The sequence below is a fragment of the Anser brachyrhynchus genome (assembly GCF_964034855.1).
Source record: "Anser brachyrhynchus genome assembly, chromosome: 4".
Taxonomy (NCBI): domain Eukaryota; kingdom Metazoa; phylum Chordata; class Aves; order Anseriformes; family Anatidae; genus Anser; species Anser brachyrhynchus.
Genome location: NC_137698.1, coordinates 51,339,591 through 51,364,188, shown reverse-complemented (window position 1 = coordinate 51,364,188; position 24,598 = coordinate 51,339,591). Strand labels below are relative to the sequence as shown.

Here is a 24,598-nt window from a genome sequence, read left to right as displayed (position 1 = left end):
CTCCGCGTCGCTTGCTCGTGCAGCGGGGAGCGCTCCAGCACTGGAGCTGTGGGATCTGCTCCCTGTCTCCAGGGGCAGCCAGGGCTCCTGAGCACTGAAGCACATGGGATTCAGGGAACTGCGAGCCTGCTGCCGAGAAATAACCCAGGAATCCAGCCGGGCAGCACTGCAAAGCCTGAAGTCTGCAACAGCTGATACAGCTTGCTCGTCTCCTATATGATGTCTGTAGGTTTTGAACAGAAATGGGAAGAAGCCCTGAAAAAGGTCAGAACAGAAAGTTACAGAGGTCTTAGAGCGCTCAAGGGTCCTAGGCAGAGAATCTCTTTGACTGTTGAATGAATCAGATATCACTTCACATATCCTGAGATACTCATTTTTTCCACAATTGCTCCGTTATCATGAAGCAAAGGACTGAAACATTCAAGCAGTGGAAACATCTCAGTGTTAAACTGCAGGAGCTCTCTCACGCAGCCTCTCCACGCAGCTTTTCTCATGTTTTTCTGGTGCTCCTGGCAGGACAAATGGTAGTCAGCCTGCCGCAAAGTCCGATTCACCATCCTCTGGGACTTGAGCACCACAAATACTTTCCACTGGATCACGGCCAGAAGACATCAAGAAAATAACAGAGATACCAGGAGGTCATCTTCATGCTTAGCTTTACACACACACACACCCTACCAGCCAGAGGGAGGGGTATTTTAGGTGCCTATAAAAGCAGCTGGGGCAGCAGAAAAAAAAAGTATCCTGAGCAACAAACTCACATTTTGGAACTGGCCTCATCTCTACACTAGCCTGGGAGGGCTACACGGTGCAAAGCCATCTCTTCCCACTGCCGGGGACAGGCAGCATGGCAGAGAGAAAGAACCTGAACCACACAGCCCGTAATCACACACAGACAACCGTGGCCGAACCCGCTGGGAAGAGTCTTCGTCATGATTTCAAAATGACCCTTTAGCATCAGCGACATGAAGGAGCTAATCGGTATTTCAGAGAGCAGCTTGTCTGGACATTCAAAATGTTTAGCTATTCGACGTGTCGAGGTATTCCCCCACCCTCTGTAACCCACTCTATGAACTTTTAACATAAACAGTTTAGTTTATAACGTTAGCTCTGGTGGAGAACTGATCCCTATTTGCTAACGCTATTTGCAGCCAGACTCTCCCACACGCCTGGAAGCAAGGAGCAGTCCTTACACCAGCCCTGTGCCCCCGGCAGGCAGGACTGCCCTGGCAGGAGCCAGCACTGCTAGTGCGCTGCTCCTATTTTCTATGCAGATGATACAAACGTGGAGCTCTTGGAGTGTGAACAGGCAAAATGGGAGCTTGAGAAGGCCTGGAAGACAGCACAGCTTAAGACTTGCCTAAATTTTCAAAATAAAGAACAGAAGAACTTTGAATTTCTTGCATTCCATTTCTTTGAAAACTCAGAAGGGACGGTTTTTAATTTAGATGTTTCTATTTTTTCCCCGAATCATAACAAGAAACAATTTGGTTGCAGCTTTGTTTTAGATAAATATAGCCAGTTATATTTCTTAGTATAAATACCTATACTACATTGAAATACTGGAATAATTCTCCTCTAATTTGTCTACAGGTTGCCAGTAAGTCATGACTTTTCTTTTATCAGTTCTGTTGTTAAACTCATGGATTACATGGAAATAAGCTACAGTACAAGGCAGTGATTGGGCCAGCTTTTCTCTGAACTCGTGGAAACTTTATTCACGTTATGGAAATACTCTTGATAAAAGCAACTACTCTGAAATCATGTAGAATTTAAAATCACACAGATGTTACCCTTGGATTTTATGGTTTCAAACAATGGTAGTTTCATGATATTTTCCCGAACTGCACGAATGCTGGGGGAGGGACGAAATCACTAGCAAATAACCGAGCTACCTCTGCATTGTGAAAAAGGGGCAGGGAGGTTTCCTGTGTCCCTAGACAAGCGGGACAGCACATTCAATGACATGTAGAAGGGCTCCATTATAACTTCAGCAAAGGAAATAGGTCCGGAGCTACCTACCCATCAGAGAACCGGGTTTGGGAAGCTTCAAAACAGCAGTGAAGCCAAGAACACAGCCAAACAGCAGCGAGGGTTTCTGATCTCTCAGAGAACTGGCTGTCCCTGTCGAGGAACGCAAATGCTTATTGCCAGTATTGATTTTAGGATTCATGTTACTTGGGCCAAGCTAGGGGTAAGGTAATGATGCCACCAGGTAGCCTGTGAATGGAAGCAGAATACTCCAGCTGAGACACCATGCTTCTAATGCAATAAGGCAACATCCACACTTTAGCACACAGAATTTAGAAAAGACAAGGAAAAAAGTCCAGAAGTCCATTTCGGGGCTAAAAAAAAATTTAAAAAATCACTTCTTACATGCTGCTACCTGGCACTTCCCGGCACAGAGCCACGGCTCTGCTCGAGGGGGCTCTGCTCGCCGCCCCGCAGAGCTCGCCACCCGCGGCACAGCTGCTCCGCAGGGCTCCCGCGGAGGCTCACAGATGGAGGAGATGGAGCAGAGCTGCTGAAAACATACAGTTTCAGTCTATTAGCATTGCTTTTGGATGGGTTTTGAGCTGCACACGGCTCTGCGTGGATATTTACAAAACTACATGAGCAGATCAGATGAAAAAACAAAGGGGATATTTTACATCTTTTTTTTTTTTTTAACAGCTGCCAAAAAGACCCCCCAAAAATGCCTCCGAATCCAGCATTCAGTTGAAAAGCATCATTATCCATTATGTTTTGGTCTATTCTGTTTCCCCTCCAATCTGTAACATTCTGCTGGAAACTGTGATGAAGAACATATGTCTGTGGTAAATTACACCCATGAGAAATCTTGGAACTGTTACATTCAGTTTTATTACCCAAGGCATTAAGATAGTCTACCACAACACGTATTATTTAACAGTTCCATCAAACACAACACCACCAATAGATTTTTATATTATTAAGCATGCAAAAATATTGTCATATTCCTAAATCTCGCTGGGTGACTAACACGTTGCATTTTCAAGTTAATTAACAGTTCGGAGATTTTTTCAGTGCTTCAATGAACTAAGGTGTAAATGCAAATGTTGATGTACTATATATATTTTGGAAAACATATGTTCAGGCAACGATAAGGTTGAAAAGCCTAACACTCAAAAACCAGGAAATTGCAAGTGCTTATGCATCTTTCACAATATAAGCTTACGCAAGTGCTGCACCATAGCGTATTCTCCAGAGTGCTGTAATAGCCTAGGCTACCTCGGGGAAATCTAGTGTGTCCAGCTATACGGACAGGCTAACAGCTCTGAGAATCCCTTCCTTTTCCACTGCTGCAAATACTAATCCCGTTACAATAACACAGAAAAACAGACGCAGTACAAACAACCCCGTGTGCACCGAGGAGACACATTTGGGGGAGTTTGCACCAGTTCTGTGAGGCAGGCACATCACTGGAAATTTCCTGCAGGCACAGGCTCAGGAAAGATAAGTAAGTTTGTACTTAACAAGTATAACGTGAATAAAAGACACCTCAAATAAACCCAACTATTATTTTGACTGATGACCTCAAAACCTTAATGAAGGACAGAAATGGCTTTATAAGGGTTTTGCATTTTATTTTTAAGTGATTCAGTGTGATCAACAAAAGAAACTAGAACTGTGTATCTGTCAAGATTGCACACCTTACGCGTTTTGCAGAGAAAAGGAAAGCCAAGGGCTAAGGCAGCAGTGAGGAGCCACAGCTGAGATATGGCTTTTAATTTCAGCTTAAATTGACCAAGAATCCAAAAGCAGCCTTAGTACAGTGTTGGGACCAAACTGAAGCCAAGACATCAGGCACAAGGTGTATGAGGAAGCAGCGCAAAAAGTCCTCTCTGTTCAAAGAAATGTAATCACTAGTACCTGAAAACGTATATAATGTTTTTCTTCTTTTTGTGTCCAAAATGAGTCACAAAGCAAAGACTGCAAGCTGAGACCCAGCGAAAGGTACTTGCTGAATATCACACGGAGAGTCATGGAGAGCACTTTAACAGTACTTATTCATCATGTGTAAGAATAACTGAAGCTATATTTTTTTTCTGGTTCTCTGTGGTGTTCAGTCCATACAGTGAAAGCAGCAATTGCTCAAAGAAAATACACTATGTAATCATGAAATTGAAGACCGCACTACAGTGCACACAGGAGTCAAATAATGGTTGTATGGGAAACGGAGTTACTGGCATTTCTCAACTTTGAAGTGCTTGGCTTTGCAGCCTAAATAGTATTACTTTTGTATGCCTTTTTAAAGGCAAAAATGAATTTTGCTATCTGTCACTACAACAAAAACTGTCCGATCGTACATCATTAGCAGCGCTTGAAACTTTAACCTGCAGCTCCGCTTTCCTTTGAGCCACTCAGTAAGAGCAGATGTACTGCAGAACGGAGAGCGAAGGCTCAGGAACTGCAGGCCCACTTGGGAACACGAAGGCGATGAGTGAGCCAAGGCACATATCTCGCATCTACCCAGCATACTGGCTTAGCTTTCTGTCCTGACAAGTCCAATTTAACATTAATCCTCTCATTTCTCTTGATGGAACTCTCACAATAAGAGATCGCGAACATTTTGCTGTGCTCTTATCATGAATGAGAGATTCCAAGAATTACTGAAATAGATTTTGGTCCAATTCACTTTTGTGGCCATTTAAGAGCAACAAAGCTTTGCTCTTGTTTCCAACTAAGTAAAATAATGAGAGAACACCGTATGTCCTGAACATGACCAACACAGGTCCACAGCTGTTGCTGCCTTGCAGAGCTGGGCTGAATTCATGACAATAGGCCAGCTTCTATCTGCTAACAGGAACGGTCGGGTGTGCAGTTCATAGCACGTTCTGCTGGAAGCAGATGATGTCTTGGCATTATATCTGCTGAGCTACTGTACCAAAAGGGGAAACTGGTTCTGTCATCTATTCCCCATCTTTCAGCCCCGCTACAAATTAAGTACTCCTGCTATGCTGTGAAAGAAAGCTTGCAGGTGCTCGGTACACAGACCCAGTTTGGATTTCATAGAATCACAGAATCACTGGATGGTTTGGGTTGGAAGGAACCTTAAAGACCACCCAGTTCCAGCCCCCTGCCATGGGCAAGGACACCTCCCACCAGCCCAGGCTTCCCAAAGCCCCATCCAGCCTGGCCTTGAGCACTGCCAGGGATGGGGCACCCACAGCTTCTCTGGGCAACCTGTGCCAGAGCCTCACTACCCTCATAGTCAAGTATTTTCTCTTTATAACCAATCTGTATCTACCCTCTTTTAGTTTAAAGCCATTACCCCTTGTCCTATCGCTACAGCCCCTGACCACGAGGCCCTCCCCAGCTTTCCTGTAGGCCCCTTTAGGCACTGGCAGGCCGCTATAAGATCTCCCTGGAGCCTTCTCTTCTCCAGGCTGAATATTCCCAACTCTCTCAGCCTCTCTTCACAGAAGAGGTGCTCCAGCCACCTGATCGTCTTTGTGGCCCTCCTCTAGACTCATTTTTAATATGCCTATGTCCTTCTTATATTGGTCTCACAGGTGCAGAGGAGAGGGGGAGAATCACCTCCCTCAGCCTGTTGGCCACACTTTTTTTGATGCAGCCAGGATATGGTTGGCTTTCTGGGCTGCAAGCACACATTGCTGGCTCATGTCAAGCTTCTCATCAACCAGCACCCCCAGGTCCCTCTCCTCAGGGCTGCTCCCAACCCAGTTTGCTTTAACTCTGAAGCAGCAAGCAAGGTGCCTAAGATTCAGAAGGGAGCAGGATGTGGAACACAGGCCTGGCAACATACGGGTTACGTGAAAGAAGGTCTAAGGCTGCTCGTGTTTTCTCAGTCAGTCTTCTCAATTCATCTGTTCAGCAAACATAACAATTTACAAATTCAGCAAATTCCACTCCTACTGAGAAAACAAGCTGTTGGATGAATAAAGGCTTGGAAACTACCAAAGGGGTATTCCTAGAAATTCCATTTTGTAACTCCCTCCCCAAGACAATCCTTATTTTCGATCATGACAACAAGTTTTAATATGTTTTTTTCCTCTTCTGTGTATATGTCAGAAGAACTGTCATTCTAAATTTGATGTAAAAACAAAGAACGCTGATAAATGGAAGAGGCATGAAAGCAAGGAGCAATACTGTCATCTACATGTGCAAAAAGCACAGATGTGGTTTTGCTAAACACAGATACAGAAATTGAAGGTTGTAAGGATCCTGGCTCTGTGTTATGCAGTTAACCTTGTAACGTAACAATGACATGCTTGGCTTTAACCGTCCATTAAGATTTTAAAGTGGCTCTGGCTGGGATGGAGTTAAATGTCTTCACAGCAGCAGTGAAGACATGGTGCCATGTTTTGGATTTGTGGTTAAAACAGTATTGATAACACACGAATGTTTTGGCTATTGTTAAACAGTGCTTGCATAGTGTCAAGGCTTTCTCCTTTTCCCCCATTCTGCCTCCCCCACAAGTAGGCTAGGGTGGGCAAAAAGCTTGACAGCACACAGCTGCCACAACCTGAGTTGGCCAGCGATATACTCCATGCCATATAATGTCATGATCAGCAATGAAAACTGGGGTAGAAGAAGACGACAATAGGGTTTTAGCTCCTGAAGTGGCCACAGGTTGGAACCTGGATGGGCATCAGTCTGCTTGTAGGAGGTGGTGAGTGATTGCCTTTTTTTCACTTATTCTTTTTCCTTTCTTTTCCTTCACCTATCTTGACCTGCAAGTTTTTTTCACTTCTGTTCCTGCTGTCTTCTCATGTCATCCTGCCTGGGAGTAAGGGGTGGAAGAGTAAGCGGCTGGGTGGGTGCTTGGCTGCTGACTGGAGTCAACTCACCACAAATACTTCAAAAAAATGAAATAACCCTTCTATTCTCCAACATTAAAACTTTCCAAAGCAGCTCATACAAACCATAAGTTTGATAAACTTGAAGGTTCGTAGTCCCATGTCCCACATAGCAGAGCAAATACTTATGCATAAGAAGGTGAATATCATACTTCAGTCATTATGCTTCTAACAGTCCATCAACTGTGTAAAAACAGAAAATTAATTTTATTTCATAAACTAAAGAACCTTTGCACTGAAACATTCATTCACCTGCTCATCTCCACGGATACTGAGTAAGAAAACCCAGATATTCATTTTTCTACTCAGGAAGCATGTATATTGAAAATCAAACACAACAGTATGTTCATCTATTATGGAATTACTGACAGGTTATGTAATATAACACAAGCACCATGTGTATTTTGATCTCCATCTGTGCTTGCAAATACATAAACTGAGACCACCACAGCGAGCAACAAGGGAAGCCCTATGTACGTAGAAATGTGGCTTCTCTGGTACTGGACAGAAGTTTTAGAGATTTCAGATCTTCCTCCACTTAGGCGCAACAAACAGAAAAAAATATGTGATTCAAAACACTGAGGATCACAGGAAAAAAGGCAAAATATGAACATGGAGATTTAGAAGTGAGGGGCTAGACTGCACCTTATCCTGTAGAAGACACCACTGAAGTTGCAATTGAAACGCCAAGTAGTGGATTAGGATGTGCAGTACGTATTGAAAACGAGGAGAGTAAAAGTCAAAAAAAACATATGAAAAACTGCCAGGCACAAACAGCTACAGACTGCAGGCACCATGGCAAGGTGATTAAAATAACAGCACAATGCAAATATGGCTGAAATGCCCATTCTACACTAAGAATCTTCTAACAAAATTTTTTACACTCAACGCAACAGCAGACCAGTCAGAGAACACCTGTATTCTGAAGCAGAAGTGTCCACAGAGAATAATACCAGAATAACCAACAGCACTTTTATTCTACTGCCCTTGATATTCTCCACTTAGGCAAATTCTTGGCAAAGGCTTTCAATGCTAAGCTCCTTACAACATTTTGATTTATATTTGTATGCTCCCTATCTCAAAGGTGACCTGGTCAATGACCTGTTCACTATTAGTAAACATTAAGAAAACCCACAGCAGGAAGACAGATCTCTTCCGCCATTCAGATACGCCACCCTCGAGCCATAGCTCATTCATTTTAAGGAACTTTTTTAACAATATTTTTTTCTCACGTGTGACATTGGTAGCAAGAGGTCAAGGCTTTCCTACTCTCTGAGTGCTCACCTAAAAAAAGTCTTAGTGTGCTATTTTTAAAGGCCAACATTCATGTCGTCTCAGCAAAAAGCTCAATGTTGGTTTTAGACACATTTCTTCTTTTGTGCCAGACAGGCCAGACCCTAGTATTCACAAAACAACTGTGGTTCACTGAACACATTTCCAGAATTAATTTTGACTTTCCAAGGTCAACTTTACACTGATCAATGAAAGAAACTGTGGAAAAGATTACCTTATGAAAACACACCAACTTAGCCAATCTCTAACAAAAAGGACAAACTGTAGAGCTTTCATCGGACTCAGCACTATTCAAGTACAGTCTGTCAGCATTTGGCGTACATGAACATCGGAGATGGAACAAATCTACAGGAAATCCTCATGCTTACTCACATACCCTCTGCACCACAGGCGAGTCAAGCTGCTTTTATATGCTCCTCCTAGTTCCCATGTTCATCGCCATCCAAGCTCTCACCACACAAGCAGAATCCTACCTGTAATTTTCTGCAACAAAGGAGATGGCTCTGGTTCATCACAAATAGCCTTGGCTAGAGCCTTCTTCACTTCTTCTTCGGCTTTGTCCAGCTCTTTTCCACCTTTGATTTCTCCAACGACAGAATACATGTATACCAGCAAGACAAGGAAGTCCTCACAGGTATAGTCATCCGGCATCCTCTCACTGTAAGACTTGATCATTGTCAATAACTGGTTCAACACGCTGGGCATTTCTGACTCTCCGATACTCTGCAAAACAGAAAGTGTAGGGCTTATCAGTTAGCATCAGACATACTCCTGGCCCGCATCAACATGAGTTACTACTCCTGCAATGAATTTGGGTGAAAGGCAATTCTAAAAATGCTAGGATTCCTCAGCTTGTCAAGGAGAAGGCTGAGGGGGGTCTACGACTGAAGCTTATGAAATGACAGAAGCAATGAATAAGCTCAGTGTAGACCTACTGCTCACCACATGCTGCAGTACAAAACTTCACATAGGATGTTGTGGAAACCAAATGAACAGGTTCAAAATGGGACAAACAAATTCTTGGATGACAGCTCTGTAACTGGACATTGAAAGGACTGGTGAGGGATGCATCCTCCAACATTCCTAGTGTAAAAGACTTAGATGCTGGGAAAGTTCACAGAGAATGGACAGCAGAAAAAGTCCAGATTCGTGTGTACTCCCTAAATAGCATTGGCTATTGCCACTCTCAGAGTATTTGCCTAGAAGGACCAGTACCACCCAAAGGAAGAGACACCGAAGCGCTCCACGTTAGGCATCCAAACCACTCTTGGTTCTGGTGCTACAGCCATGGCACCTTGCAGGACAGGCGGAGGATGACAGAACTGGGCCTTAGAAATTGGTCGGCAGCAGAGACTCAAACTACCCCGTATTTCAAGGATTGCAAGGACTGTACACAAAAATCGTGTTATTTAAACTACAAGAGGGAATGTTGCTTAGATACAGAGCTAACATCAACAGCTAGCCAGGATTAGGCCCACCTGTGCAGTAGTAATCTGTGTCCTCATATGTAGTTTTGGGAAGTCTCTAGCCACACATTGTCAAGCTTTTCCCCTGCTGAACTCCTGCCCCACGCAGCATATGGAGTAGGCAGTGCTCATTTAATGGAATACTGATCAATATTTGCATTCTCATTTGTCAGCTTATGGTCCCTGGACTTAATTGCTGCTCAGGCAGCAAATTCATTAGTTTCCTGGAAGTTTTCTCCTAGGCACTCCCAATAGCAGCATCTTAGCACTTAAAAAGCTGTTAATGATTAGATCTTCTCCGTGTACCAGCAGGATGAGAGAACTGGAGCATAACTCTTTTCAGTATGGATAAAAATGGCAAAGCCCAAGGTCAAATATGTCTTCTACATTTTGGGCCTCTTCCTTGGCCTTTGTACTTGAGCAGGGAGTTCAAAGCCCGGCTCCCACGGACATCAGTTGCTAGTGGGAGCTCTCAGCACATCTGCAAACCTGACCCTGTGCTTTCAGGTCAGAGACCCAGAAAATCAGAAACAGAGGGAACCACCCATGAAGCACGTGGTTTAAGTGACTGGCATGGCTTCTTAGAGGACCTCTATGACAGGAGTGAGGACACGCTGTCTTTCTCCAGGGCAGCGATCACCTGCCTTGTGTGTGCTCTTCTCCCTCTGCCCCCTTCACAGCACACTTGCCAGCTTCTGCTGCTGTTGCAGGCGTCCTTCCCACCAAAAAAGCCTTCTTTGCTGTGTAGGTCAGATTAATTCCCACAGCACATCCAGGCTGTCAGGTGAAAAAGGCAAAGGTTACGTGGAAGGGGGGAGCAGGAGGCTAAGAGATCATCATAATGTGCTTGTGAGGAGACGAAGGCTGGTAGAGAAAAGGAGGGGAAATCTGCACCTATGCTGACATTTCCTAGGCGCTCGGGAGTTGAAATTGCACTTGCTTCTTCTCACCTCAGTGGGAGGAGAAAGAAGTGCCTGCACAGCTCTTCTGTGGTTGTCAAAAGGAGACTTCAGACACAAATCCCATGAAGTGCCACACTGCCATCCACATCACGTAACAGAGGGGCTGGGGTTTAGATCCACCATGTGGGTCTCTGCTGCTCCAGACAGCCACATACTGGAGCACACCGCTCAACTGCCTCCTTCGCAGCACACCTCCACGTGAAATCTCCACACACTCGCCTTCTTCTGCGAGTTGGTTTTCTCCTCGTTGGTGGGCTGAGGTACGGAGCGGGGTCAGCGCAAGGCGAGCAGGAGGAGCAGGAGATGCAGGAGGAGAGTGGCACAGCCGTCCTCAGCGGGCAGCGGTGACCTGTCAGACCTCAGAGGTCTCCTGCAACGCCACCGTCCGCACCACGCCTTTCGCCCTGCGATCAGCAAGCAGCTCCCTATAAAAACGCAGGGATCGATTCAAGTGTAAAGGGAAACATCGAATGTCCCATTAGCCAAAGAATCTAGATAGCAAACAGTGGTTCTCGGTTGCTACCGCGCTGACTTCAAACAGCCCAGTCACGGTAAATAGGCACCACAGCCAATAATATATACTTTAAATAGACTCACTGAAAGCAAGAAAACCCACACAAACAAACCACCAAACCAAACCAAACAGAGAGAAATACAGGTTCATACAACAACAACATCATGCAATTGCCTTTAACTGCATACATAACATTAGCTCTAAGCTGGTCAGGGATTTCAGAGCCTAACCCTGAGCACACAAAGGGGAAGTTTTGTCCCCTGCCATATTCCATGCAATTCTTCAGGGGCTCCTGGCCTCGGCTGTATTTTGTTTTCTCTGTTCTTTGACAAACTTAGAACACTAAAAGGCATCTCATAAGCTCTTTTTTTTTTTACTTACATTGGTCCTTTACAGATTCAGTCATAGAGAAAGCAGGAATTAGGCTCTCAAAACCCTTTTTTTTTTTTTTTTTTTTCCTGATGGTGCTATAGGAAACACCACTTCTGCTAGCTTTGGGACCCACCCTGTTCCTGTGATGGATACAAGTTTTGCCATGGACCAACCTTTCTAGGGACTTTAATGTGGTCAGATGTCATGATGCTATTCCAATACGTGCCTCAGAGAAGAATTTTCTAACAACCCACATGCTAAATCTAATGGTAAGTGCAACTTTGGACGTGAAGCAGTATATTACAAAGCTCCACTAGTCAAAACATTTGGGAACAAAAAAAGAACGTTTAGAAATTTGGGAGGCTTGGCACCACATGTGTGTTTGGGCAGGGAGAGTTAAATCACACTTAGAGCAAGTGCCAGCTCTGCTCTGCCCAGAAAGCCAGTCCGCTGCGTTTGGTGCTGGTCAGCCAGGCCACCCTCATGACAAGGCTGTTGGTTCCTCCATTTCATCAGAGACCTCCCTCAGCTTAGTCACACCTGATCTCTTTATGAAAAGTGACGCATTTGGACACACAAGTTCTCAGCTGTCTGCTCCTGTGATCGATTTCAGATCATGCAGATGCCAAAATGGAGGAAGACGAAACAAGTACGCAACTCCTTGGAGGAAAGCACTTGCAGCAAACAAAAACCCAACCAGTCCTAAAACGCCAAGAACAGAAAATTAACCTACAGCCGGAGTTATTCTGGAATAGATAGCAAACTTCAATCTGTATCAATCTAAATTTCACGTAATGGCAAGCCCCGTGCCACATATCACTGACCACCACCTACTGGTACTGGCACATCGTCTGTTTCCTTTCTCCCCCTCAACACATAAACCTCCTACTTCACCCCATCTCTGGATATCTCTTAGCATACTCCTGCAACACGGAAGACAAGTTCTTGAAAAGGATACAGTCTATTTTGCATGCCCAAATTATCCAATGCACGAAGCAGTGGGCAGGCAACATGGTCATAAAAGCCAGCCCACTTTCAGCTCCTGCTTGAGGAGCTGGTAGCTCCTGAAAGCACACGTGTTCAGCATCTCAGGCAAACTTTCAAACACACACGATAAAAAAAGATTTGGGTCTAAACTTTCAGGATGATTTACTGAGGGGAAGGCTACAACTCAACAACTTAAAGTAACAATTGCCACCTCTTATCTTCAAAGTAAAAATGAAAGAAAAAGAAATTAAAGAGATATAATAAGCCGTTAACTTCGGAACGCACACGGGGTCTTTCTGGGGTATGAACTTCTCCGGAATGTTTTTTCCTTATCTCTTGGGAAATGGTGCTACAGAGGACTTCAAATAACAATTGCCAAGTTTAATAGGCTATTTTGTACAAACAGGCCACTTGGACTGGAGCACACATGAAAAAAAAAAAAGGGACTCGCAACCTCGCTGCAGAGTGCAGCTCCACAGGGAGCTGGGAAATCTGCCTCCAACAAAACCCCCTGGCAGATTGTCATTATCCGGCCACCTCCGATGATGGAGGAGCTCCCTGCACCGTGGAACCATCAATCAATTACCCTGATTGAACAACCCTAAAACACAAGGTTTAAAAATGTAACTACCCATGACCCAAATTTCCTGCTGGTTATGTTGGCCTCAGGTTAGCCCCATTTGTCTATCATCAAGGGAGCCAATAAAAATAAGAGAAACAGGTCAATTCGGAGCTTTCCAAAGGCTGTATAAAAACATTAACACCGCTTAATTCAGTCAGCTCAGGCCCAAGCTCTAACACCTTCTGTTCAGTTGCATTGTTTGGACATTTTAATGCTATAATCATCTACTCTTCAGAATCCAGGGAGAGTTTGAGATAGATTTCTGTTGTTTTCCATGTCTGTCCTCCACCCTCCTTAGTTATTTATTTTTATAACTTAAGCTGTGTAATAATTTACCGTCCCTAAGGATAAATGAACTGATGTCAGTTTGCTGATTTTTGCAAAAGGCCTGAGCTTTGGCAGATGGGACAATAGCAAAGAAAGCACAACAATCATTTTCCAGTGTTTAAGCAGTGAACGTGGTATTGCACTTCAAAATCGACATTTAAAATGTGATTTAAAGAATTGACAGGAATTAAGAGGAAGTGTAATAAACTCAATTTTGCATTTCCCTGAAGGCATTACTTTGAGTGTGATTCTAAAGCGATACGTATCATTAGACATCTTTCATATCATAGAAAACAGAGGAGGAAGAAGAGAAGAGGAGGATCAGAGTTTACTTGAATTAACACGTGTCCCTGACAAAACTGAGAAGAGAACTGAGGCACCGTAATCCCTTCCCATCCAGCCCACTGTCCTCAACACATCATTAAAAAAATTAAAGCAAAGATCAACTTCAAGCAAGTAGAATTTATTTTCTTTTAAAATCCAGGAGGATGGAGGAGATAAATCTTCAGAGACTACTTCATTATGTAAATATTCTAGTGGCTTTCAGTTTAGGAAGCAAAACATTTTTAACTCCTTTAGAGGTCACACGAGTTAACAGACTTTTTTGGAACATGAACCACAGGGCCTTACAACAGCAAAGAATTTATCTGAGAAAAAAAAAACCACAAAACTAAAAAACAACCCCCCAAACCCAGCTGTATTTAAAACCAGCAGAAGGATCAGTGGAAACTCTTGGCTCATTTACTGCCCCGCGCTTCTGGAACGCCCTGTGCAGGAGCTGGCCCGGAGGCATCGTATTCCGGCTTTGCAACGTGTACAGCAGACATAAAACAACTTTTTTTTTGCAGGGAAGGCTTAAACCATCCTACCTCATGTCCCTGCAGGTCCACTCAGATCTCATGTAGATGCCTGACCTATTCAGTAAAAGCTGCTTGTATTGATAATTTAGGACAGAAAACAGGGCTCACGAGTTGTGTGATATGCAGCTTTCTAATTTTGCTGTACCTGATTTGTAATGTTTTACCTGGGTTTGACTTTCTGTGTGCTGGGATTTTGGCTTGCAGAGCATCAGCCTCCCTGCTATCCAGATGAAGGCAGACCTGGGTGAATATTCTGGCTGTTAAAAGTGACAGCACCAAAGGACCACACGGGTATGCAAAAACAGCTCAGATCCTTTGATGGGATGAGATCTCTGCAGCAGTAATCACCTTAGCAAATACCAGAGACGCCGCCAAGCTAAGGAGTTGCTGCCTTCAGTGCTCAGCTGCCGTAACTCAGAAGCTGCAGTTCGTTACTCGCTGTTGTAGGAGGTCGGCCACCTCAGATTCAGGTTCAACTGCACGTAGTTCCTGTATGGATGAGATCTCTGTACTCCCTACTCCCATTAAAACACCCATTTCAGTTATTTCTTTTTTCAAATGATGGCCTGTGGGTGACTGGTAATTTGACACAATAAATCAGTACATATGATCTTCCTGTGCAAATTGTTTTTCCATAGAAAGCTCTAGAAATTACCATAGTTCTTGACTTAAGTAGGTTTTGATAAAAATGTATCCTCTGTTTTCTCTTTAAATATTTGTAGGGTATGACTGAAGAATAACCAACGCACAACATAACACAAAAAATTAAGATCTTTGAAGTCAATTTGTCAATGTCAAAATATGCAACATAAAACTACTTAGGCTGCCTATTTAAGAAGAGGATGCAATCATTTTGATAACTGAGGTACACTGGCTGTACACTTCCTTTCACAGGAAGTGAGCTGGGATGCCAGGAAAGTCTTAGTCTCAAACTTATGTTTACAGCAAGGGATGGCTGACCAAGTTTTGACTTTCAGGGCGAAGGAGCAAACATTAGCCCTAGAAGAAGGCCGATGAAGCATCCAGTGAACTCACAGCAGAGCGGAGGTGTGGGATGCTGTCAGTAAATGGCCACTTCCAGTAAAAACATAAAAAAAATAGAACTACGTCATTAAAGACAGGGAGAAAGATCACATTCCCTTTTGTTGGGGACCAAATTAGGTTTAAGACTTGCCCCTGTCAATACCAAGTCACTTGCATCTTCCTCTAATGGCAGCATCTGTCTATTCACTCAATACAAGACAGAAATCCACCAAGAATGCAAATAAAGAGGAAAACAGTTGAGAAAAATAAGAACTAAACTAACAGTGAGAGACACAGGAAACAGTAAAAAAGCATCAAGGGCTTGTCTCCTCTGTCACTATTCTTAAGGACTTCTCTGTCTTTAATGAAATGTTCCTACAGAGCCAATTCTACCTCCTGTCCCTCTCCTGCCCTTACCACCCACCCTATGCACAGCCCCAGGATCTACGTTCTCAAAACTGCAGAGACAATTTCCAGGCAGTCATATTAGACAGAGTCTTAAAATTCTAATGTAAACGAATAAAAGCAAATAAAGGAAAACCAGTAAGCTCTTCAAAAGCTATTTTTAACCTGGCCCACGCTGCCAAAGACACGGATTCACATTCATCCTACGCACACACTCTCCCAATTCTCTTTCATTCTTGTCTTCTGCCCGCCACAACAGCCTCTTCCTTTTGTGTCAGCTGAAGTGTTTCTGTGACAGTGCATGAAAACAGAACGTTTTGCCCAGACCAGTCCTCTGATCTGGTTTACTGCTTGGCCACAGACACACTTCCACCAGCCACGAAGGCCAAGCACTGGACTGCTTCCTCATGCAACAGCGCTGGCTTAAAGCCTACATGAACTAGAGTTTCGGTTTGCCAAGAGATATAAAAGAAAATTATATAAATTATCACCTGCTCTTTGGATGACTTCTTCAATACCCTGCCATATGGCCAGATTCTTACTTGGTGTCTATCAGTTAGCACTACAGGCATCAGCAGTTCTTGGCCAATTTATACCTGCTGAATATCTGTACATGATGTTAGCATTCGCTACAAAACAAAGTGATGAGTCAAAGGCAAGAAAAATTAACTTACAACATAAAGCTTTTAAAAAGCTTTGCAAGCTCTTCTGGTCAGAGATTTTTTTAACATGTGTCTTGCATAATTCCAAAAACATGCCACTGACACTTAACAGCTAGTATGTGATAACACCAAAAATATTTTAAACAAGCTGTTCAAGCCTTGTGATTTGAAAAACAAAACAAAGGAAAAGCCCAGAACAGTTCTTTCAGCCAACAACTCCCTAGACCATGATTATGACCTAAGCAAATGGTTTCCACCTATATACCATAGCCAAAGAAGCATATTCCACTATATTTCTTCAGCCAAATTTCCTTAAGACACAGAAAGAAATTGTATTTTGAACAATAAAATTAAATTTTCTTCTTATTACCTTTCTACCTTCCTCCTGTCTTTACTGAGCACCACAAGTGTTTAGTAGAAATTTCCCATTTTCAAGAACCTTGCAACTTCTTCAGTCATTTTTTTTTCTTGTTTTATAACAGGCAGACTCAGTTGCTGATTACTACGCCAGAATTGCAAGACTTATACATACATTTTGAGAAAAATCAAATGCCATCACAAAAGCTTCTAACAAACCCATTGATATCTCATCTTCCACAGTACAGAAATCACCTCATCCCTGGGAGTTATGCCGTCTGGCGATGTATCATTACATCATAAAGTCCATTTTTTCTGTCTCTGGTTGGAAATCATCAAAGTCTACAGCTGTGTTAAGATAATTTAATGGATTCATGGGGGCTCAGCAACAGTATGCTGAAAAAATGATAATAAGTCTGGATTTTATTAGAGAAAGATCTTTAAGTATAAGAACAATTTTACTTGAATCGCTGCATGTTTGACATAAGAGACTCATCAAAAATTTAAAAGGGAAAACTTCCAACCCACTCAGTCAAAAGCTTTTAGCTCTGATGGCTTCTACAGACATGTTCAGTATAAACATGAATCAGCACAGTGAAAACTGTGTCAGAAGAATGAAAAAGCAGTATGTGCCCAGTCAGGATAAAATATGCATCAGAGAAAGGTCTTGGTGCTATGCATGTCGGGTGTGTGTGTGTGTTTTTGGGGTCGTTTGTTTTTGTAAGTCTTGGAATAGTCGGAAAAATGCCAGAAGATGGTAGGGGTTCAGTGCTGAGAAAAGGGCAGGGGGATAACAAAATATTCTAGGAGGTTGAAACCCACATCACCTTTGAAGAGAACAATGGGAAAGCATTCAGACAGTACAAAAGGAAGGACAGGAATCCACAGGACAGAAAACAAATAAATGGGGAATAAATCAAGCAAAATATAGTACAACCAAATCAGTTGTTCAACAGACAGAATGTATCTGCAGAAGAAGGGGTTTCTGTCCTAGAAAATGGTTACTGAAAAAGATTTGACTCTGCTCTGCTCTGGACAAAGAAAAGAATGTGAATCCCTGCTCAGATCACCAGCTAGAAACCTTAAGGCTAGAAAAAAGGATAACCCAGGGGATATAAAAGGGCTAAAAAATCCTGAGTTGACTTGAGAAGGGAGGTAGGGTTTGGCTGCTCACTCTGTTCCAACACAGAAACTAAGGGGCAATAAACAAAGCTGGTAAGAACCAGCAAAAGCCAGTCCAAACAGAGGTAGTTCTTCATGCAATTTGCTGCAATGTGGAACTCCTTGCCAGAGGCTGTTGCGCTGCAAAACTTTTACACGGGTTCAGAAAGAATACGGGAAAATTCACGGGGGAAAATAATTCTGTCAAATGTTAGTAAATATGCAAAAACCACATCTGTTCCAGAGCTCAAAACTGTTGAGCCTCGGAGAGTATCACATAACCTTGTCCTCTTTTCCCTATCTTCTGCAGGCAGCTGCTTTTGAATATAGTAAGAAAAAGCCAAGTAGCTCAGCTACATCTTTGATCCAGAACTGACATACCGAGCTCAAAGCCATGGTAAAAGGTCTAACAAAACTATGAAGCACAGCATAGCCAAGAGAGTACCAAAAAGTAGGGGAGCAGGTCTGAAATAAAAGTATGTGGCACTGTCAGGAGTAATTCTGATATAGTGCCCAGTTCCAGAGCCCACATTTCTAAGAAGCTGTGGAAAACCAGAGATAATACCAAAGATTGCTACGGAACAACCACAGGAATGAATTTCTCCAGAGAGAGAGCTGCCTTATCAAAAGGAAGAATTACATCTTTAATTTACGTAAAACTCTTCGGACAGAAGAAAATTTCAGAGTATGAGGGAACTCTTTAAACTAGACAAAAAAAAAAAGGCACAGGAGAAATCACAGATGCTGAAACCATGATTTTTCAATTCTTAAGCTTGTGGAGAACCTCTAAGTGGTGCGCATATTTCAGAAAGACTTCGGAGGGTCAACGAACTGAAGACAAGCAGAAAACACAAACTCAGTGGTCTCACGCAATAAAACACTATGCATTAAATGCATCTCGTGAATAAACCATAAACTCTTTGGCACAGTACTTAATAGCAGTGAAAAGAATTGTGGGCTGTGAGGGAAAAATAATTTTGAAATAGCAGAAAGGATAAGGTAATACATACAGAAATGCTACACATGCTGTGAGGGTTGTCAGAGTAATAAATTATAAAAAGAGACTGCTTGACAGCCAAAATAACCTCATCTTGTGCCACATCCTTGCCTTTTGAGGCACCTCTTCTCTCTCAGCCCTTTGTTCTTTGTATCATCTTTCACTCCTACGCCAGGCTAACTTCAGATGTTCCACAACTCCTCAGGGAAGCCTCCACACTTCTGGTGACGGGCCTGTCCGTGGTGGGCACTGGTACCAGAAACAAAAAAACAAGATTGCCTGGCACAAACGTAATACGGGAAAACAAATCTATTTCAAATGGGTGAAAACCACAAAGGATTCTGGAGCCCACATTACTGTCTGGGCTCCTTCGAAGGAAATCTGTTTTAATATTCCTGTAGACTTTTTTGTTTGTGAATGCATTATCTTTTTTTTTTTTTTTTAAACAAATCTAGTCAAATTCTGCCCCTAGAAGTTTGCTATTAACAGACCATCACGACCTTTATCATATATTATTACCACAAGAATCAATGCCTAGTCAGATTGTGCCAAAGCATCAGATGAATCACAATTCCAACCAAGTTATGGCCAAGCATATACTTGAGAGCTTTAATCTTAGAGATGATAGTACTCCAATTATATGTTGAATAAAAGTACTACTTTGGCCAAAACATGCCCCCTTTCACAGTATCCCCGGAATCCAATTTCTTATTGACATTTTCAACGGAAATGGATGTAGATCTGAGCATTCTCTCCCTCCATCCCTTTTGTTTCGTCCTTTTTCTTATAAAAAAAACAGTGAGAAACTTAGTGAAAAGCTATCATAAAATAAACATACCTGCCAGAAACTACCGGAAATTACCAAAATGTTAGGAATTGAAACTCATTAAGAGTCAAGAAACTTGATGGCCATGTAAAACAGCAACTTATATGAGATGATCATACGAGACCAGACGCTGGATCACACACTACTGCATTTTCCAGATAGGAATTTAAACACCAGCTAACTTCACCATATTTTACACTGTCTTTAAAATATTTTATACTTGGTATGCAGATAGACAGAGACAGAATATATGACATAAACCACAAAGCAAAATATGTGAATGTGGCAGATTTTGTACATGAGAAAGCTCCAGTGCTCCGCCTGCACGCCCCGCTCAGCCCACAGGAAGGAGACAGAACGGCAGCACAAAGACATGCGAAGGCAGATTATCAGTCCACTGCAGGGCACCGAGGCTGTTAATCAGTACAGTAAATGTTATCACAATAGACTACTGACATTTCTAGCCCTTGTACAAGGCTCGCCGTGCTTTAAACAGGATTCGGGCTTTCATGGTGATTAAAGGCAGATGTCCCGCGCATGAGTAGGTTTGTAACTTATGAGCCTCCCCGTCCATTCTTGTGTGTGGAAGGAATCTTTCATCGACAGGACATCTTCACTGGAGGATGCTCACTATGGTTTGATTTGTACAAGGAAGAGCTTTTTCTTTTCCTTTTTCAGAATGGGAAAATGAAACAAGCTTAGAGTACACAGCTGTACCTCATCTCATCCTATGAAATGTATCAGGTTCAAGCCCTAATTCTCCTCTCCAGTTTTCCACTGCCATTAAAAAGTAGTCATGTTATCATCTTCCGGGGAGCAGCAGATGGCAGAAAAAACAGCAACATGTCAGAGTACAGATGTACTTTTTTTCCCTTATACATGTACAAGAGCAGCAGCCTCAATAACTACTGATTATACATCAAGTATGAAACATCAAGTGAAATCCAGGCATATATAAAATGGTGATTATTTTTCCAACATCATAGTGCTACGGTGAAAAAATTCTGAAATCCCATTCTTTTGTTAACTTTCTCATCCCATCGTAGAAATCTTCTCCTCCCCTCAAAGCCAACAGCTCCCTCTCTTTAAGCAAAGTTTAACTGTACTACATAAAAGCCGCTCTTTCAGTTCCTTAATTCAGCAGAAATCCTCAAGGATGGTATTCACACACAGTGGTGAACAGACTGTACACCTGGGGCTGGGTATGCTTGTGCGCGGTTATATGACCTTCTAGCACACTGCCCATTAGAAAGTATGCCCAACATCCGAATTTCTGTCATGCTGCTCGATGCCACGTGGCCTATGTGTCCTCTCCTCAGCCGGCAGGCAGCAGCAGCGCCTTTGCGGCTGGCTCCTTGCTCTGCATGGAGAAGATAGCGGGATGCTCTCCCCAGCTGCCAGCTGCAAGAGCCATACGAGGGGCATCCTGACTGCCAGGGATGGCTCCTGCCACAGCTCCTCCCCGTCCGTTCCTCCAGCATGAGCTACAAGCAGAAAAGTGATCTTGGCTTTCTGGGATCTCCCTCCCACTCGGCTGAGCGCCTGAGTCAGCGTAACTCCCTCCTGATATCACATTTGTGCAAAGGGAGCTGACTGGAGAGCTGGACATCTGGTCCCAATATCCAAAAACACTTAAATCATGCATGTCATTCCAAACATTTAAGGACTTTAGAAGTTTTCAGTTACTTTTGTATGTACTTCCTAGTTGCTTCACGCAGGAAGGATTCCTTAAGTTTCTCTCTGAAGCTCTGGGGAGATGCATATACCATGCCATTTTAACCAGGAAAACAACAGCCTTAAAGATAAGCATGCATGTTTCCTATCTTTATATTAACTATTTATTTAATTATTCAAAGAGAATATTAAGATGTGCTGAGTTACATTGCTTATAATTCAGACTTCAATAACAGTCAAAAAAAAAAAAAAGCGTTGTGTGTGTACAATGGAACAAAACAACTTCAGTTGTAAATGGTAGACATTTGAGGTGCCAAGGTATTTTCTAGTTCCCCATCACGCTTTCTGGCAGGAGAGAAAGGAAGGATGGCCCAGCAGCCCGGCACCAGGCTGCGACTCAGAAGACCAGTGCTCACCTCCACGCATGACTGCAAGCCTCCTGCTTGTCCTCCACCTGTGACCAGAGGCCACTTCCTCACACCACCGAGCATCAACTCGAATGCTTGGATGGGCTGATGCTGATGCCCAGGTACAAGCAATGACATTCAGTGCAGCGAATGATTTTCACATATACTGTGAGCCGTGGTATGCTGGTGGCAACGCAGCCCAGGCACAGCCTGAGCCCGCTGTAACCACTTAGCTGGCGCATCCGCAGCATTCGAGCTGCTTTTCAATAGCTGGTATGGGTATGTTTGGCTACCTCACAGTCTCTGTTGCACAAAGCTCTTGCAAGAGTGAAAATATATCACTTCGATGTAATTTCTATTGTTCTTATCTGGTGCCCCACACCTCAAGCTGGAGCGCTGCCAAGTTTTGCTGCACACAGCTTGTCCCGCTGCATAGCCATACCACTGTAACAGCAGAAAACCACTAATTTCTTTTTTGGCGGCTACTAGAAAATTCTTCTCCCCTTCCCCAGTACAGAAAGCTCCCGATTCTCTAACAGGCCCTCTTTCAGTCCACTCAGAGGACAAGAGAAGCAGACATTCAGGGCGTAAGTGATATCCCATATGGAGATGCACAGCAGCAAAAGGAAAGAGGCATGAGAAACTACAGTCTGAATGAGAGAATCCAGAGGATCTCGGTTATATATTACAACTCACAAAATACTTTAAGTCATTTATCTGAGACTTGGATCCTATTTTGGAAGACAGAATAGTATTACAAAGCTCCTTTAGACACTGTTTATTAACATCAAAATGAAATATGAAAAGTACTTTCTGTTAAATCCAGGATCTGGATGACTCTTATGACATGTACCCTAAATAAACAAAGTAAAATGGTATTACAATAGCTAGAAATAAAATCGTGTGCTACCATTAAAAATAAAAATAGATATTTACTACACTAATGTATGTTTAATCCTTCTAAATATAAACTTTCAAAACTAACATCATCACATTAAGCTACTCCTAGATATTACAATGTGAGTAGCTGCTCCAGTCCTCAGCTGGGACCCTCACATCTGAAGCCACTCTCTCAGTTTTACTGGGGCAAACACTCAGCCCTTCACCACAGGCTGCTCGGTAGCTCCTCACAAAGATCCCCAAACCCATGGGATTTCTATGCGACTCTTTAAGAACTGCAGCATCCGCTGGGAAAGGCAGGTGGGGAGAAGATAAATCTAGCCAGTGTTTTTTCTCTTTCAGATTTCACTTGTTTTAGACTTATCACAACAGGAAAAACTAAACCAGTCTCAGGACAATCTTTCCTCCTGTCTCCAAATAACTTCCCTCCATCACCTTGGCCATCGGCACTTTTGTCAGACCCAAACAAATTACAGGTTGGTGGTCTTGCTGTTCCACCCCGAGCTGTGTTTTAATTAGTCGGAGCATTGAGAAAAGATGATTGCAAAAATATTGTCCAAACTTCAAACAAGAGTACACGCTGTCCGTTTTATTCCCAATGAAAAAGCTCTTAAAGAGATTTCGATACAGATTTGCCTCCCGCTCGCAGCCCACGTCTGTAATGTTTATATAAGTGGGGGATATAAATCTTTTTCAAATGAACCCCGCAGTTTTTAAACCAGCCTTGTTATAAACTGCCTGTTTCCGTTCTGCCTGCCTAAGCAAGCAACGCCGAGCCTACTCCGGGATAGACTGGAACTAATTTAACGTGCTCCAGGTCTAATCCCCATCCTCCCAGCTTTTACTGGTAGATTTTACACAGAGGACTGCTGCTGACTTTAACAATGATTCATGCGATAAGTGGGGTTTGATTTGTTTTGCTCCACGTCGGAAAACATGCAACAGAAATGCCACTTTAAAAAGTTCAACTTTAACACAGAAGCTGTTTCCCCATGTTTAGTGGTGAATTTATTCGTGACTTTCTAGCTTTCTTTATGCAAAATAAAATAAAACATGCCCGTAGACCCCTGCATTTGGCTGGGAGGGAGGTCAGGAGGCATCCCCTTACACTGACAGACCGGGCGGCGGGGCTGATGCCCGCTCTTACAAACCCAAGGCAGGAAACGAAACCACCCCTTTATATGCCCGGCCTGCACCGTGCCCTCGCTCTCCCCGACCGAGCCCGGCCTCCAGGCTGCCCGGGGGCCGCGGGGATGGCCCGGGGGGCCATGGCCTTGCCAGCCCGGTGCCAACCGCGGTGCCAGGCCCGGTGCCACCCCCGGCGCCAGAGCCGGCATGGCGGCCCGGCCCCTGCAGGTGGCAGCGTTGCCACGCCGGGGCAGAGCCGCAGGCCCGGCCTGCCCCAGCCCTCAGCCCCCTGTGGGTTTATGCTGCTAAATGACCAGGGCGAACCCGCTTCTGCCTGCCCTTTTCCTTCTCTCCTAACTCTCGGGAGGAAAACACGCTCAGCTGAACCTAGGACTGAAAAAGCGACGGCATTTGTATCTGTATAAATGTTTATTTTTACAATATGTAGCTGAATTACCGATGCGGAGGCCATAGATAGTGTTTTGCAATCATCTTCTAATGCACAGAATTCCTCGCTCATTTACATAAACCAGATGTTTCCCTGACAGACCAAATTCCTCGAGGAAAAAACAGAAGTCGCTATGTACTTCATGTCTGAAATGAAAGATGATCTGAATATGCTGCGTGAATGTTCCATTAGCCACCGAAGGCAAACATATACATTAAGCGCAGCAGCTTTCTTCTATTTAGCAGAACTTTGTTGGGGCTTAGGTGATCCTTGGCAGAAGCGTTAGAAAGGGAAAACGAAGCTACGAAGATTATATTCCCTGCTTTTGATGGCTTTCACTCCCTTTTGACAAGCCAACTAACTTT

The 24,598-nt window shown here is 43.4% G+C and overlaps 1 protein-coding gene across 1 annotated transcript in view; it reads right to left on the bottom strand.

Annotated features, from left to right (window-relative positions):
• Positions 1-24,598, bottom strand: part of SCFD2 (sec1 family domain containing 2) — a 194,675-nt gene that overhangs the window by 99,246 nt on the left and 70,831 nt on the right. Inside the window, exon 5 of the mRNA XM_080589290.1 lies at positions 8,609-8,858. Within this exon, the coding sequence (XP_080445416.1) occupies positions 8,609-8,858 (250 nt within the window). The remainder of the gene's footprint in view (positions 1-8,608; positions 8,859-24,598) is intronic.